The sequence below is a fragment of the Rhinatrema bivittatum genome, chromosome 12 (assembly GCF_901001135.1).
Source record: "Rhinatrema bivittatum chromosome 12, aRhiBiv1.1, whole genome shotgun sequence".
Lineage (NCBI taxonomy): Eukaryota > Metazoa > Chordata > Amphibia > Gymnophiona > Rhinatrematidae > Rhinatrema > Rhinatrema bivittatum.
Genome location: NC_042626.1, coordinates 68,956,122 through 68,968,621, shown reverse-complemented (window position 1 = coordinate 68,968,621; position 12,500 = coordinate 68,956,122). Strand labels below are relative to the sequence as shown.

The 12,500-nt window shown below is 42.8% G+C and overlaps 1 protein-coding gene across 3 annotated transcripts in view; it reads right to left on the bottom strand.

The window, feature by feature from the left end:
- The window catches only part of TANC2 (tetratricopeptide repeat, ankyrin repeat and coiled-coil containing 2), a 1,188,344-nt gene that overhangs the window by 44,089 nt on the left and 1,131,755 nt on the right, over positions 1 to 12,500 (bottom strand). For all 3 annotated transcript variants that reach the window (XM_029572386.1, XM_029572387.1, XM_029572388.1), the window contains one exon: positions 10,201 to 10,386. In XM_029572386.1, the coding sequence (XP_029428246.1) occupies positions 10,201 to 10,386 (186 nt within the window). The remainder of the gene's footprint in view (positions 1 to 10,200; positions 10,387 to 12,500) is intronic.

The following is a 12,500-nucleotide window of genomic DNA, read 5'->3' as shown; positions in this document are numbered from 1 at the left end:
ACACACATGCTCACTGGCTCAATCACTCTCTTTTACATTCACACACAGGCCCACTGGCTTAAATAGTCCTCTTGCTCAAACATATGCTCATTGGCTCCCTCGTTCTCTCTCACTCACAAACATGCTCTGGTAACCACAACAAGCCTGACTATATTATGTAGTGCAACAAATGGAAAAACAGACCCATAATCACTCCTCACAAAACATCAAGCAATAAAATCAAGGGCTATAAGACATCATTCATAATATTAAAACCATAAAAATCAGCGCTACTTAGCCGAATAAGTAGGACTTATGTGGTTAAGTAGCGGCTGCTGAATATGCACTTCTGTTTGGTGGTAACTGCTTAGCCACATAAGTCCCTTATATGACTAAAATGTTAGCTGCATAATTGGGGGTGGGCACTGGATGGAGCAACTTAGCTGCATAACTGATGCAGCAAAGGCGCAATATTAGGTCTTCGCCACATACATTAACCGGCTATGTTAGGCAATACATGTATATTCAGCAACACAGCCTTGCCACTGAATATACTGTGTAAATTAGCTGGATAAGATATATCTGGCCAAGTTACTTAAACGGCCATCTTTCAATATTGGACCCTTAATGATTTAGAAAGCTGCATAAATTTGTTCTAATATTTCCCAAACACCAATAAAATATTTTAAAATAACACCCCATCATTTAAAATAAAACAAAATTAAATAATTAAAAAATCTCCAGCTCTCCATACCCTTAAATAAATAAATACCTGGCATGTTTTGATTTTCCAGAGACTTGTATGGAGTTGGGTGAAGGGAGCCACACAATCTTTATCCTCTCTCTCTCTCTCCTTCACCACATAGGCACTCTCTCATACACATGCAGGCCTCTTACACACAAATTCAGGCTCTCTCTGTTTTTCATACACATCCGAAGGCTCTCATGCACACATGCAGGTGCGCGCTCTCCCTCTCTCTCTTATACATATGGCTCTCATACACATGCAGGCACTTTCATGCACATAAGCAGGCTCTCTCTCTTTGATACACACTTGCAAAATCTCTCACTCTCTCATGCACACATGCAGGCTTTCACTCTCATATGCACAGATACAGGTGCTCTTTCATACAGACATGTAGACGCACCCTCTCTCAAAAAACATGTGGCTCACACACATCCAAGTGTTCACTCTCATGTAACAACAACATCCCCCCTACGGCTTAATTTATTTTTTGAACATGATCGGTTAATGTGTCCTTTTATTTTATTCTTTGTACATTGTTTTGTTTTATTGTTTTATTGTATCGCCTACCTGAGTTCTCTGTAAACCGGCATGATGTGCTGCACGAATGTCGGTAAATAAAAGTTAATAAATAAATAAATAAATAAATAAATGTACATATAATGCACAATAATGTAATCGCCAACCATTAAGATGCCTCTCTTCACTCTAATAATTATCTCTTGCCAAGATCCCTTCCTTTCCCACTGCTCCTTCTCGCTCTCAGCCATTTCTGACTTTTTGGACTCCCTCTCAGCTAACTGACCTTTTGTTTTAATTTGTTTAATTTGCTTAAATTCCTTTAATTACTTGTATGTTTAATAGCCTTAATTACCATATCTTTCATACCCTTCAGAGTGCTACAATTAATAGTTATTTAAATTTCCTTAACTACCTTAATTACTAGTCTGTTTTATATTTACCTGCATCCGCTATAATTTTCTTGTAATGTGCCGTTGTTATCTTTCTTGTTAAATGTAAACCGATGTGATGTTTTTCACTAAATGAATATCGGTATACAAAAATCCACAAACAAACAAATAAATAAATAAATAAATGTTCAGACTCTCTCTTTCATACACATAAGAAACATAAGAAATTGCCATACTGGGTCAGACCAAGGATCCATCAAGCCCTTGAACTTCTTGGACTTCTCCTCCAAGAACTTATCCAAACCTATTTTAAACCCAGCTATACTAACTACACTAACCACATCCTCTGGCAGAGTTTAATTGTGTGTTGAGTGAAAAAGAATTTTCTCCAATTAGTTTTAAATGTGCTACATGCTAACTTCATGGAGTGCCCCCTAGCCCTTCTATTATCCGAAAGAGTAAATAACCGATTCATATTTACCCGTTCTAGACCTCTCATGATTTTAAAGTCCTCTATCATATCCCCTCCTCAGCCGTCTCTACTCCAAGCTGAACAGTCCTAATCTCTTTAGTCTTTCCTCATAGGGGAGTTGTTCCATCCCCTTTATCATCTTGGTCGCCCTTCTCTGTACCTTCTCCATCGCAACTATATCTTTTTTGAGATGCGGCGACCAGAATTGTACACAGTATTCAAGGTGCGGTCTCACCATGGAGCGATACAGAAGCATTATGACATTTTCTGTTTTATTCACCATTCCCTTTCTAATAATTCCCAACATTCTGTTTGCTTTTTTGACTGCCGCAGCACACACTGAACTGACGATTTCATGCAGGCTCTCTCTCTTTCATACACATGTATGCAGGCTCTCTTTCTCATATACACCTGCACGCTCTCTCTCATTAATGCACACATGCAGGCTTTGTTATGCACACATGCAGGCTCTCTTTCTCTCATACACATGCTCCTCTCAGGCGGCGTTCTTTCTTTTGGGCCTTGGCCACGCCCACGGCCCTGCAACCACCAGATGCATCCTTCTACTGATGTTGTAGGCCTTTTTTCTGTCCATGGCAGGTTGGGCTCTGTCGTGGCCCCGCTGAGACCTCACTTGGGCCATGTTGGATTGGGCTCTGTTGCAGCCCCACCAAGATCTCCCTCAGGCCACAATGGGGTGGGTTCTGTCGTGGTTCTGCCATAGGCCTTGTTCTGCAGCAATCCCTCTCAGCAGTGGCTGAGATGAAGTCTACATGACCAGTATAACCAGCCGACCGGGGGATGCCCGATCCTCTGATAGGCCATTCTGCCCCTGAGCAACTCCCTCCCTACTTGGAACAGCTTTATCCCTGCTCATTGATATCACCACATCGTGGAGCTTTATGAGAACTGAGAGGATGGTGGAGGTGCCACACACTGTAAACCTCTGTCACACACACCAAAAAGAGCAATAAAGGAGCTTGCTCCTTTGTGAGCACCTTGAACACCTTGTACTTCAAGCTGTCGAGTTTGGTATTTGGACTCTTCCAGTTAGTCTAGCCTCTGAAGTCATGATTAATACATAGCAGTTTTATTTTACCATGCTCTCTGATGTAAATGCTCTCTGATGTAAATTGTTTTGGTTATTACCTTCTTGTTCTCCTATCCTTCCTACTGCCTTTCTGTTCTACCCCCGCCCAGTTACATTCCCCTGTTGCAATGTATTTTCCAATCTTTCAGTTACTATGTGAACCGGTATGATGTCCCCACAAATACCGGTATATAAAAGTTTCTAAATAAATAAATAAATAATGCTGTCTGACCAGTTATTTTCTTCAATGACTATAGTTTTAGGTCAAGGTCAGTATAATGGAATATGTCAGAGCCAATTTTGTAATTTTTCCAGATCTAGATCCATTCTTGTGCACATTCTACTGAACAACAACTTGACCCTCAGTAGTTCATCTAGTTTTATCAGTGTTTCTGATAAACGTAAGATCAATCAAAAAGAGAACTGCAATTTGCTTTGCTTTGGATAAACAACCTGACATTTCCTACATAACTGAGACCTGGCTTCTCAATTCAGAACATGATTTAATTTCATAGTTGTGTCCAAGTAGCTATTATATTTTCTCTAAAACTTAAATCTGTGATATGAGGTGATGGTTTATCAATTCTAGTTAAAGAGCCACTATTGTTTGCTATGGTTGATCTTGCTATTTCAGGAATATTTGTAGTTCTGTTTATTGGTAACAAGTTGTTTGGAATTTGCCTTTTTTTTTATTGTCCCCAGTGTTTTATCTGCTGATTACTCACCTGTAACTGAATGTCTTGTGGAGACTAAGGTGGAATTCAACAATGTTATTGTCCTAGGTGATTTAAATTTGCATATGGATGAATCTCCTCTTTTATATTTTTTGGCAGCCATGTCAGCTTTAGGTTGGGTCCAATATGTACATGAAGCTACTTATTGCTTGGGTCATATTTTTTACCTAACTTTCTTGAGTGATAAATTTACTTTATCATTGCCTCCCAGGATTAATGTCCTGGAGTTACCATGGAGTGATCACAGTCTACTAATATAGCAAATAGGTTTCCTTCTTTCTTTCAACAATAAAAATTATTTAAATCAGCAATATTTTGATCATCTTTGTGCAATTTGATTATCCAAATTAGAAAATATAGTATTGAAGGATGCAAATGAGACAATTGATCTCTGAAATTAATCGCTGCAGGTGCGGTGTATGAAATTGCTCCATTATGTTCTGTCAAATTCAGAAGAGTAAACAGTTCCAAAATTCTCTTCTGAAATAAGAGCAACCAAAGCACAGGTAAAGGTTCCTAGTGTGTCGGTGGAATAAAATCCACACTGCAAGAGCCCTTTTGGATTATAGCCTTGCTCTTGAACATTATAAGTCAAAGGTATGGAGGCTAAAAAGACTTGTATTTACAGTATAAAAGAATCTATGATGCTGGAAACAGATCTTGTGAATTGCTTCATATTGTTGTTCGCTTAACCAGTTGTTCTATCAATTCAATATCATCGTCTTCCATTACCCTCTGTCTATTATGTTTGTCAATTTATTTAAAAGAAAAATCACTAATCTTTGCACTAGCTTGAGACCTGTTTCTAGTATACCTGTCATGCAATATCTCACTCCTAAGATCATCTATCACTGCCAAAACTGAAATTATGCATCTACCAGTAATAGCCGACCAATCACATTGTCCACCAAATTCCATAATAATTGATAGTCACTGTATCTCATTGTTCAAAAAGCCCATAACCTTGGGGTAACACTGGACTCTGAATTTTCAATGACACACCATACATCTTTGATAAAGATGTGGAAGGAGTCTAAGTTACAGCCAAAGTGGGAAGGACCGTTTCAAATCCGTCTGATGACAGAAACAGCGGTGCGGACAACTGAGAAAGGGTGGACTCACCATTTCCGAGTCAAGGGACCCGTGGAGCTGCCAGCAGGCCCTTCCCAATGGAAAGTGACAAATACAGACAATCCGCTTAAGATAAGAATCACTAGAAAAGACTAAAAAACTTTGCATGAATAGTTATATTTTGAACGTTCTTTTGGGCTGGGATTCTGCCTTGATGACAACCCTATTTGGGACTCAGCAACCAGGTTTAATATACTGTGTGAACCATTACTAGATATATGGTCTACGGGCCAGGAACATTCATCGTGTGGGAGGGGGATTTCTGTGGATTAAGGGGGATAAGAGTTAAGAAAGGGGACGTATCATTAACTAGATCTACCACTGGGGAATTGGTAACATTCTGGTATATCACTTATGAGGACCTAGGAGGCAGGAGGTACCCGTGGTATTTCTTAAGGAAAAGGGGAGAGAGAATTCTTGAATTGCTTGAGCTAGTTTCATAAGCAACTCTGAGATCCCAGCTTTGGGGACCATAAGATGGCCTTTTCCTTGAGAAATCTGCTTTAGCCCTCAGCTCCCAGGTGGACAGAGGAATTAGAAATTGGGATATTGGTACCACAGCTTATTATTGGACTGATTATCTTTTGCTGGGTGTACAGAGAAACATTGTGTGGGAGGGAAAAGGAAGATGTTGTGGGTATTCTGCTTGGGTGGGTGCAAGGTTTTACTATCCCGACCTGGAGGGGGGGAATTACTTGGGAGAGGGGAATAAGGCAACACACACATTACTTAAGGTATATGTTGAGGATACAACCGGGCCCCAGGTTATAAAGATAGACACCTGCACACTAATAGATTGCTGGGGGTGAGGGGTGGGGGGGAAGGGTAGTGAGACCTTGTAAAGCCCTTGTGAAACTGGAAAATTGGGCATCCAAATGGCAGATGAAATTTTATGTGGATAAGTGCAAGGTGATGCATATAGGGAAAAATAACCCAAGCTACATTTACACGATGTCAGGTTCCATATTAGGAACTACAACCCAGGAAAAAGATCTAGGCATCATAGTGGATAATACTTTGAAATCGTTGGCTCAGTGTGCTGCGGCAGTCAAAAAAAACAAACAGAATGTTAGGAATTATTAGGAAGGGAATGGTTAATAAAACGGAAAATGTCAGAATGCCTCTGTGTCGCTCCATGGTGAGACTGCACCTTGAATACTGTGTACAATTCTGGTTGCTGCATCTCAAAAAAGATATAGTTGCGAAGGAGAAGGTACAGAGAAGGGCGACCAAAATGATAAAGGCGATGGAACAGTTCCCCTATGAGGAAAGACTAAAGAGGTTACATCTGTTCAGCTTGGAGAAGAGACGGCTCAGAGGGGATATGACAGAGGTCTTTAAAATCATGAGAGGTCTAGAACGGGTAAATGTGAATCAGTTATTTACTCTTTCGGATAACAGGACTAGGAGGACTCCATGAAGTAAGCATGTAGCACTTTTAAAACTAATTGGAGAAAATTCTTTTTCACTCAATACACAATTAAACTCTGGAATTTGTTGCCAGGGGGTGTGGCAAAAAAGTTTTGGATAAGTTCTTGGAGGAGAAGTCCATTACCTATTGGTTGTTATTAATCAAGCTGACTTAGAAAATAGCCACTGCTATTACTAGCATCAGTTCTACAACCAACAAACCATCAAGGAAACCTCTTGATATGTGGGGGTTTTTTGTGCGGTTGCTAGTTCAGAATCAACCTCTTGTTTTGGCTGACCCTTTTAGCTAGCTCCCGTGTTTTTATTCTTTAATTTACTTTAACAACCAGACTTTTTTCTTTTTTCTTATGTCTATACTCCTTAAAACCTGTGCTTTGCCGTTCTCGCGTTTGTGCGTTTCGACCCTTCTTTGATGTTAACTTTTAAAAGAGGTTAACTTATCTTTATATCTGCTCAATTGTTGCCGCTGCCGTGTGGGTCCGCTTCCCCGACATGGGCCATGTTTCGGCAGAAAGCTGCCTGCTTCAGGGGCCACGGGGGAAGAAATTGTTTGGTATCCAAATTGTGGATCTGCTGTCAACAAGCGCTAAACTCTGTTGCTGCGTGTGAATTCATTACCGTGAGCGGCGCCTTCAAGCGGTAGCAGTAGCAAGGGATATACTTAGTGTTTGGGTACTTGCCAGGTACTTGTAGCCTGGATTGGCCACTGTTGGAAACAGGATGCTGGGCTTGATGGACCCTTGGCCTGACCAAGTATGGCAATTTCTTATGTTCTTATGAGGGCGGTCATGCACCACAATGACATTGAGGGCATCCCGGCATCTCTATGGCATCAAGGTTACCATGGTGCTCCTTGGCAATCCTGGATCATGGCATAGTCCTGACATCGATGCGTTGGACGAATGGTGTGCTGGTCACAGATGTGCAAGGGGAACTGTTACTAAGCATGGCACTAAGGTGCGGCAGCAAGCTGTTAGCCCAGACTCCTGCTCACCCTCTCTTCCAAGGAGATTGCACTGCCAAGACTGGCAAGCAGGAGGGGAGGCTATGTCATCTGGGCCTCCCGCCCATGGAGACTAGTTCCTTGGATTGTGGGGGAGGTTGAGCTCCCCCCCCCCCCCCCCCCACAGGAACAGTATGGTCCTCAATCCCTCCACCATCCAAATCCTTCGATGCCAATCGATCGGTGAAACAATATGGAACTCCAGCCTGGGTAGAACTCAGGTGAATCTCTAGACTCAGCAGCCTACATGGATCACCGATGGACTGCAGAAGTCAGTCCTGTCAGCTCTGGGGAAAAACCAGACAGAGCAAGGAGAGGACACAGATATAAAACTGCAAAACAGTTTTTCTTCTTTCTTTTTTTTTAAAGTAACAGATTCTGCCAGGCTGCACAGGGGAGCTCCCCATGAGGCCAGCTGACAGTTGGATTGAAGAGGAAGAAGAGAAGAAGAAAACTACAGAAGAAAATAGCTGCAGCTCTGGAAAAAAATCACTTACAAGAACTGTGAGAAGAAAGCAAAGCCGAATACTGTGAGTACACGGCTTCCACGACCACACAGCTCAGCGGAAAAAAAGAGACTGAGGGACTCTGCCTAGGGGGCAGGGTGATGACTACAGCTGCACATGCTCAGTACGGCATATTGGAGAGTTCTAGAATATTTGAGATCAAAATTCTGTGTCGGGCTCCATCTGATGATGTCACCCATGTGTGAGGACTGACATCCTGCTTGTCCTAGGAGAAAGATTTTAAAGTGCATGTTAAGTTTCTTGTGCGAAGTTCATTTTTTAAGTTGGGAATGCTTCCCAATTTACAACCATTTTTAGAGCTGAGTGATTTCTGTACAATTCTCTAATCTTTAGTTCTGACAGGATTAGATTACTGCAACTCAATTTATTTGGATTTGCCTTCTTGTACTCTAAGAGCTCTGCAGGTAATTCAGAACTCAGCAGCACATGTGTTCACTGGCTCATCTCAGTTTGATTATATAACTCCCGTTTTGTATGGATCAAGTGAAGGATAATTTTTAAAATACCAACCTTAATCCACAAAGCGTTGAGCAATGATGCCCCTTTGTGCGTCAGCTCCTTATTAAGAATTTATTGGCCAGAGAGAAGCCTGAGGTCTGTGGGCCAGTGTTTATTGGATGTTCCAACTTTTGGGCGGTACAGCTTGCTGAATCTAGAGAACGGTTGTTTGCAGTTACAGGGCCTTTGTTATGGAACAATCTTCCTAAGCCTTTGCACAGGGAGATTTGTCTCTCAAAATGCTCAGCCAAACTCTTCAATAATATAAGGTCATATTGTTGTTGTGGCTGTTATCTGGAGGTGAGTTGGTCTGTATTTAACTAGGCAGTTTTGTTATAATTTTATTTTTTGGGAGGTCGACTGGACCTCGTGTCGGGTTGAGCAAAGTAATGTGGTGCCAGGCTCACTTGGGGAGCAGGCCCGGGATCCTTGGCTTCGTGGGGGGGTTTGATGGTTCGGGGGGAGGTCAGTCAGCAAGTCAATCAGAGACCGGAGCTGTAATTGGTAGGGGAGTTGGGGGAGGAGCTGGAGCTGGCAAGACGCAGGCAGTAAAGCCCGGGATTTGTCAGCTCCAGAATTTCAAAGATTGTGCTGGCCGGTTTTGTTTGGCCATGTTTCGGTGACGTCAGGAGTAGGAGGGGGGTGCTCTGGCTGTGCGCCGCCAGTGCCCGGCATTTGTCTGGCGTCGCAGCAGCCGTTAGGTCGCTTCCCTCCCACCCGCCCTTCTCTGTTGCTGTTGTAAAGGGGGTTGTTCTGTCGCAGCGTGGGGGGGGGGGGGGTGTTCTTGAGGCGGATGGCCCGAGCCGCCCCAGTTCATATTTTCTATTTGTTAAGCTTCATTCCTGTTACATTTTGTGTTTGCAGACACCTGGGTGCGGTGGTCTAGTACGGGCTCCTTGCTGGGAGGTGGCGGGGGTCGAACTCTGTTTAAGGCTTTGGCGGCTGGTGCTGACCGTCTTGCTGGGTGGTGGCGGATGGTTACTGGATGCTGCGTAATGTTATTTACTGGGCTCGGGCATCCCATGTGTTTGTATTAAAGCTGCGGCCCTGTTAAATCCAACTTGTTGTCTGCATCTTGTTTTAAATTGTAAAAGGGCGGACGTGAGCAAGTGAAGTCCTGGCTGCCTATATTATCTGTTATGTTCTTTTATAAGCCACTTAGAATGTGGCCTATAAATGTATTAATAAATAAATAAATTTTAGTTTATTTATCAGTTTCATTTTTATGTTGTAACTTGACCAGGATAGAGAACAACCATAATTATATATATATATATGTGTGTGTATATATATTGTTGAATTGTATGAGTTGTATGTTTATCATCTTTTGATTTGATTTTATGACTATTTTGTAAATACTATATACTGGAAATCACTCATAATATTTAGGAAATTAGGTAATTGATAAATTTGAATAAATAAATGATCACAGCTAATGCTTCCTACTCTGTGTGGAACACATCTGTTCATAGCACAGATTGCCCTCACTTTTCTAACATATTTACCAAGATACCAGTCAAAGATGTCTTCTCAGTCACATCTTATAGGCCTTAGCTACCTGAAGGTTTCATTGCTTGAGAAAAGGGTGCCGGCTGCTTCCCTAAAAATCTACCTTTATAGCACAGTGATCAAAAAACACAAACCATTCTATGAGGCAGCCGAGCCTGGTGCTTTCTTACCTCTGTGTAGCCCATGCTAGCTGCTGCAATCAGTGCCTGCTGGATGGCATGGCTCTTCTTGAACACCCCTTGCTGTTGGCCGGCCATTGTCCAGTCACACTGAATCAGGAACTTCACTACTTCCAGGTGACCTCGGAGGGCTGCATGGACCAGGGCACACTGCCCATTCTTGTCTAAGTGATCCACCTGCAAAAAATAAGGGGGAAACAGAGAAAAATGAGGAACCATGAACCATCTCCTTCTGTTCCAAAGGTGGTCTTTGCTTTCTTGGAACATCTGCAGGATGTACAGACTCTGCACAGTTCTGCTTAACCACAACCAGTCTGAACTTTTACCAGGAAATGAGTTTGTTCTCCTCGCTGTCACTTTCTTTTAAGTGAAGCAGCCGTTGCTATTTCATTTACTCTCAGCAAAGAGCGCCATGGCAGTAATAAACAGACATGCCCAATGCTGAAGGAAGCAAGAAAAGCCCAAACCCTCCTGCCTTCTTTTGTACTTAAACAAGCCAACCAGGTTTTTGTGCAGAATAGTTACTCTGCCTACTGCTGTATCATGTTCTCAAGCAAGACAAAGAAACAACTATTACTTAAGAGACCACAAGGCAGAACACAAACTAGGCTGCATATTCTAAAATGAAACACCTATCTTATGACAACTCCCAGTGACAAAGGATCCAGATTTTAAAGGGACAGTACTGCTTAGGCTGTTTCGGGACTCTCTTCTTTCAATGTATTGTCACATTTCCTGGAATGAAACGTCTGTTCCTTTTACTATGTTCCTATCCCATGTTTTTACAATTGTTCTTTTCTGATTCCTCTATTCAGCTTCTATGCATACTTTACATGCATCAGGTGATGTCGGCACAGGAGTTTGAGGAAGATCAGCTCAGTAGCACCCCAGCTTACTTCGATTGATAGCAATGGCTGTGATTTCATAGCAGAAACTTTCAAAACAGGAAGGATAATTTTAAAAGCATTTGTACAGGTAAAACAGTTTTTTTACCGCTAGGAATGGCCATTTAAAAATTTGCCTGCCTGATATTACTCCTGGGGGGCATTCTGCACACAAAAACTTAAAAGTCTGCATAATTTATATTGGTCAAAATAACACAATATACATGACAATCTTTAAGTAATTAATTTAAAATGTAATACAGAAGAAAGTTATTACTTAAAGATGCAGAGTTTTAAATATTTTGATCAGAATTTCCCTAGAAGTTCACTGTAAGAGTGCTCTCCCTACTCCCCTGGCCACTTTGCCCTCTCAGGCCCCAACTCCTCCACCTGCCACTATCTCTTCCCTCCCCCTCTAGGCTCAATCTATCTCCACTCCCAGAGTTTGATCCGTCTCTCAGTACTGCCCCCCACACAGGCATCCTATGTCCCTTTCCCTCTCTCTCACACACACAGGCTCCCTCTCTCTTGTGCATATATACACCCCCTCATAAAGACTCCCCCTCTATTGCACACCTCCCCCCCATATAGGCTCCCTCTCTCTCTTGCACATGCACGCACACAGGCTCCCTTTCTCTCTTAAGCATATGCCCTCACACACGCTACCTAGGTCTCTCTCTCACACACCCCTGCACACTGACTCCTTCTCTCTCTCACCCTCCCTACATACAGTCTCCCTCTCTCTCTATTACACAGACATCCCTTCACATAGTCTCTCTTTCTAACACATACACACACCCTCACACAGGCTCCCTTTCTCACAAACAAACATCCTCACATACATACAATTCCTTTTTCACACACACCAGCTCCCAATCTCTCACATATATACACACTCCTTCACAATCTCCTCACATAGACTCCCTCTCTCTGGCACTAAAAGTCCATGCACCCTCACACATGTTCTCTCTCACCCCCCAGGCTCGCAGTCTTACACACACACATGCTCACACTCACTGAGGCCTGCTCCATCTTTGCTACGAGTGGGACAGTCTCCGCTAGCGGCACACCTAGGCCCTTCTCTTCACAGTGAGCAGGTAGGCCTTTGCTCATGACATGCCGGAGCCTGCTCCTTCTTCGCTGCGAGTGGGATGGCCGATGCTCACGGCATGCTGGGACCTGTTCCACCTTCACCTCACTCGGAAGCCGTCCCGCTTGCAGCGAAGATGAAGCAGGCACAGGCCGTCCCACTCGTGGCATGTTGGGGCCTGCCAAATTCTGCAGGAATTCTTTACTCCGCAGTAGCGCAGAATTCCCATAGGTCTATGATGTGCAGTTAAGCTTGCATACTTATGCAAGCTGAGTGGAGATGTTCCTGGGAGGCAGAGTTGGGGAGTGGCTTGCACT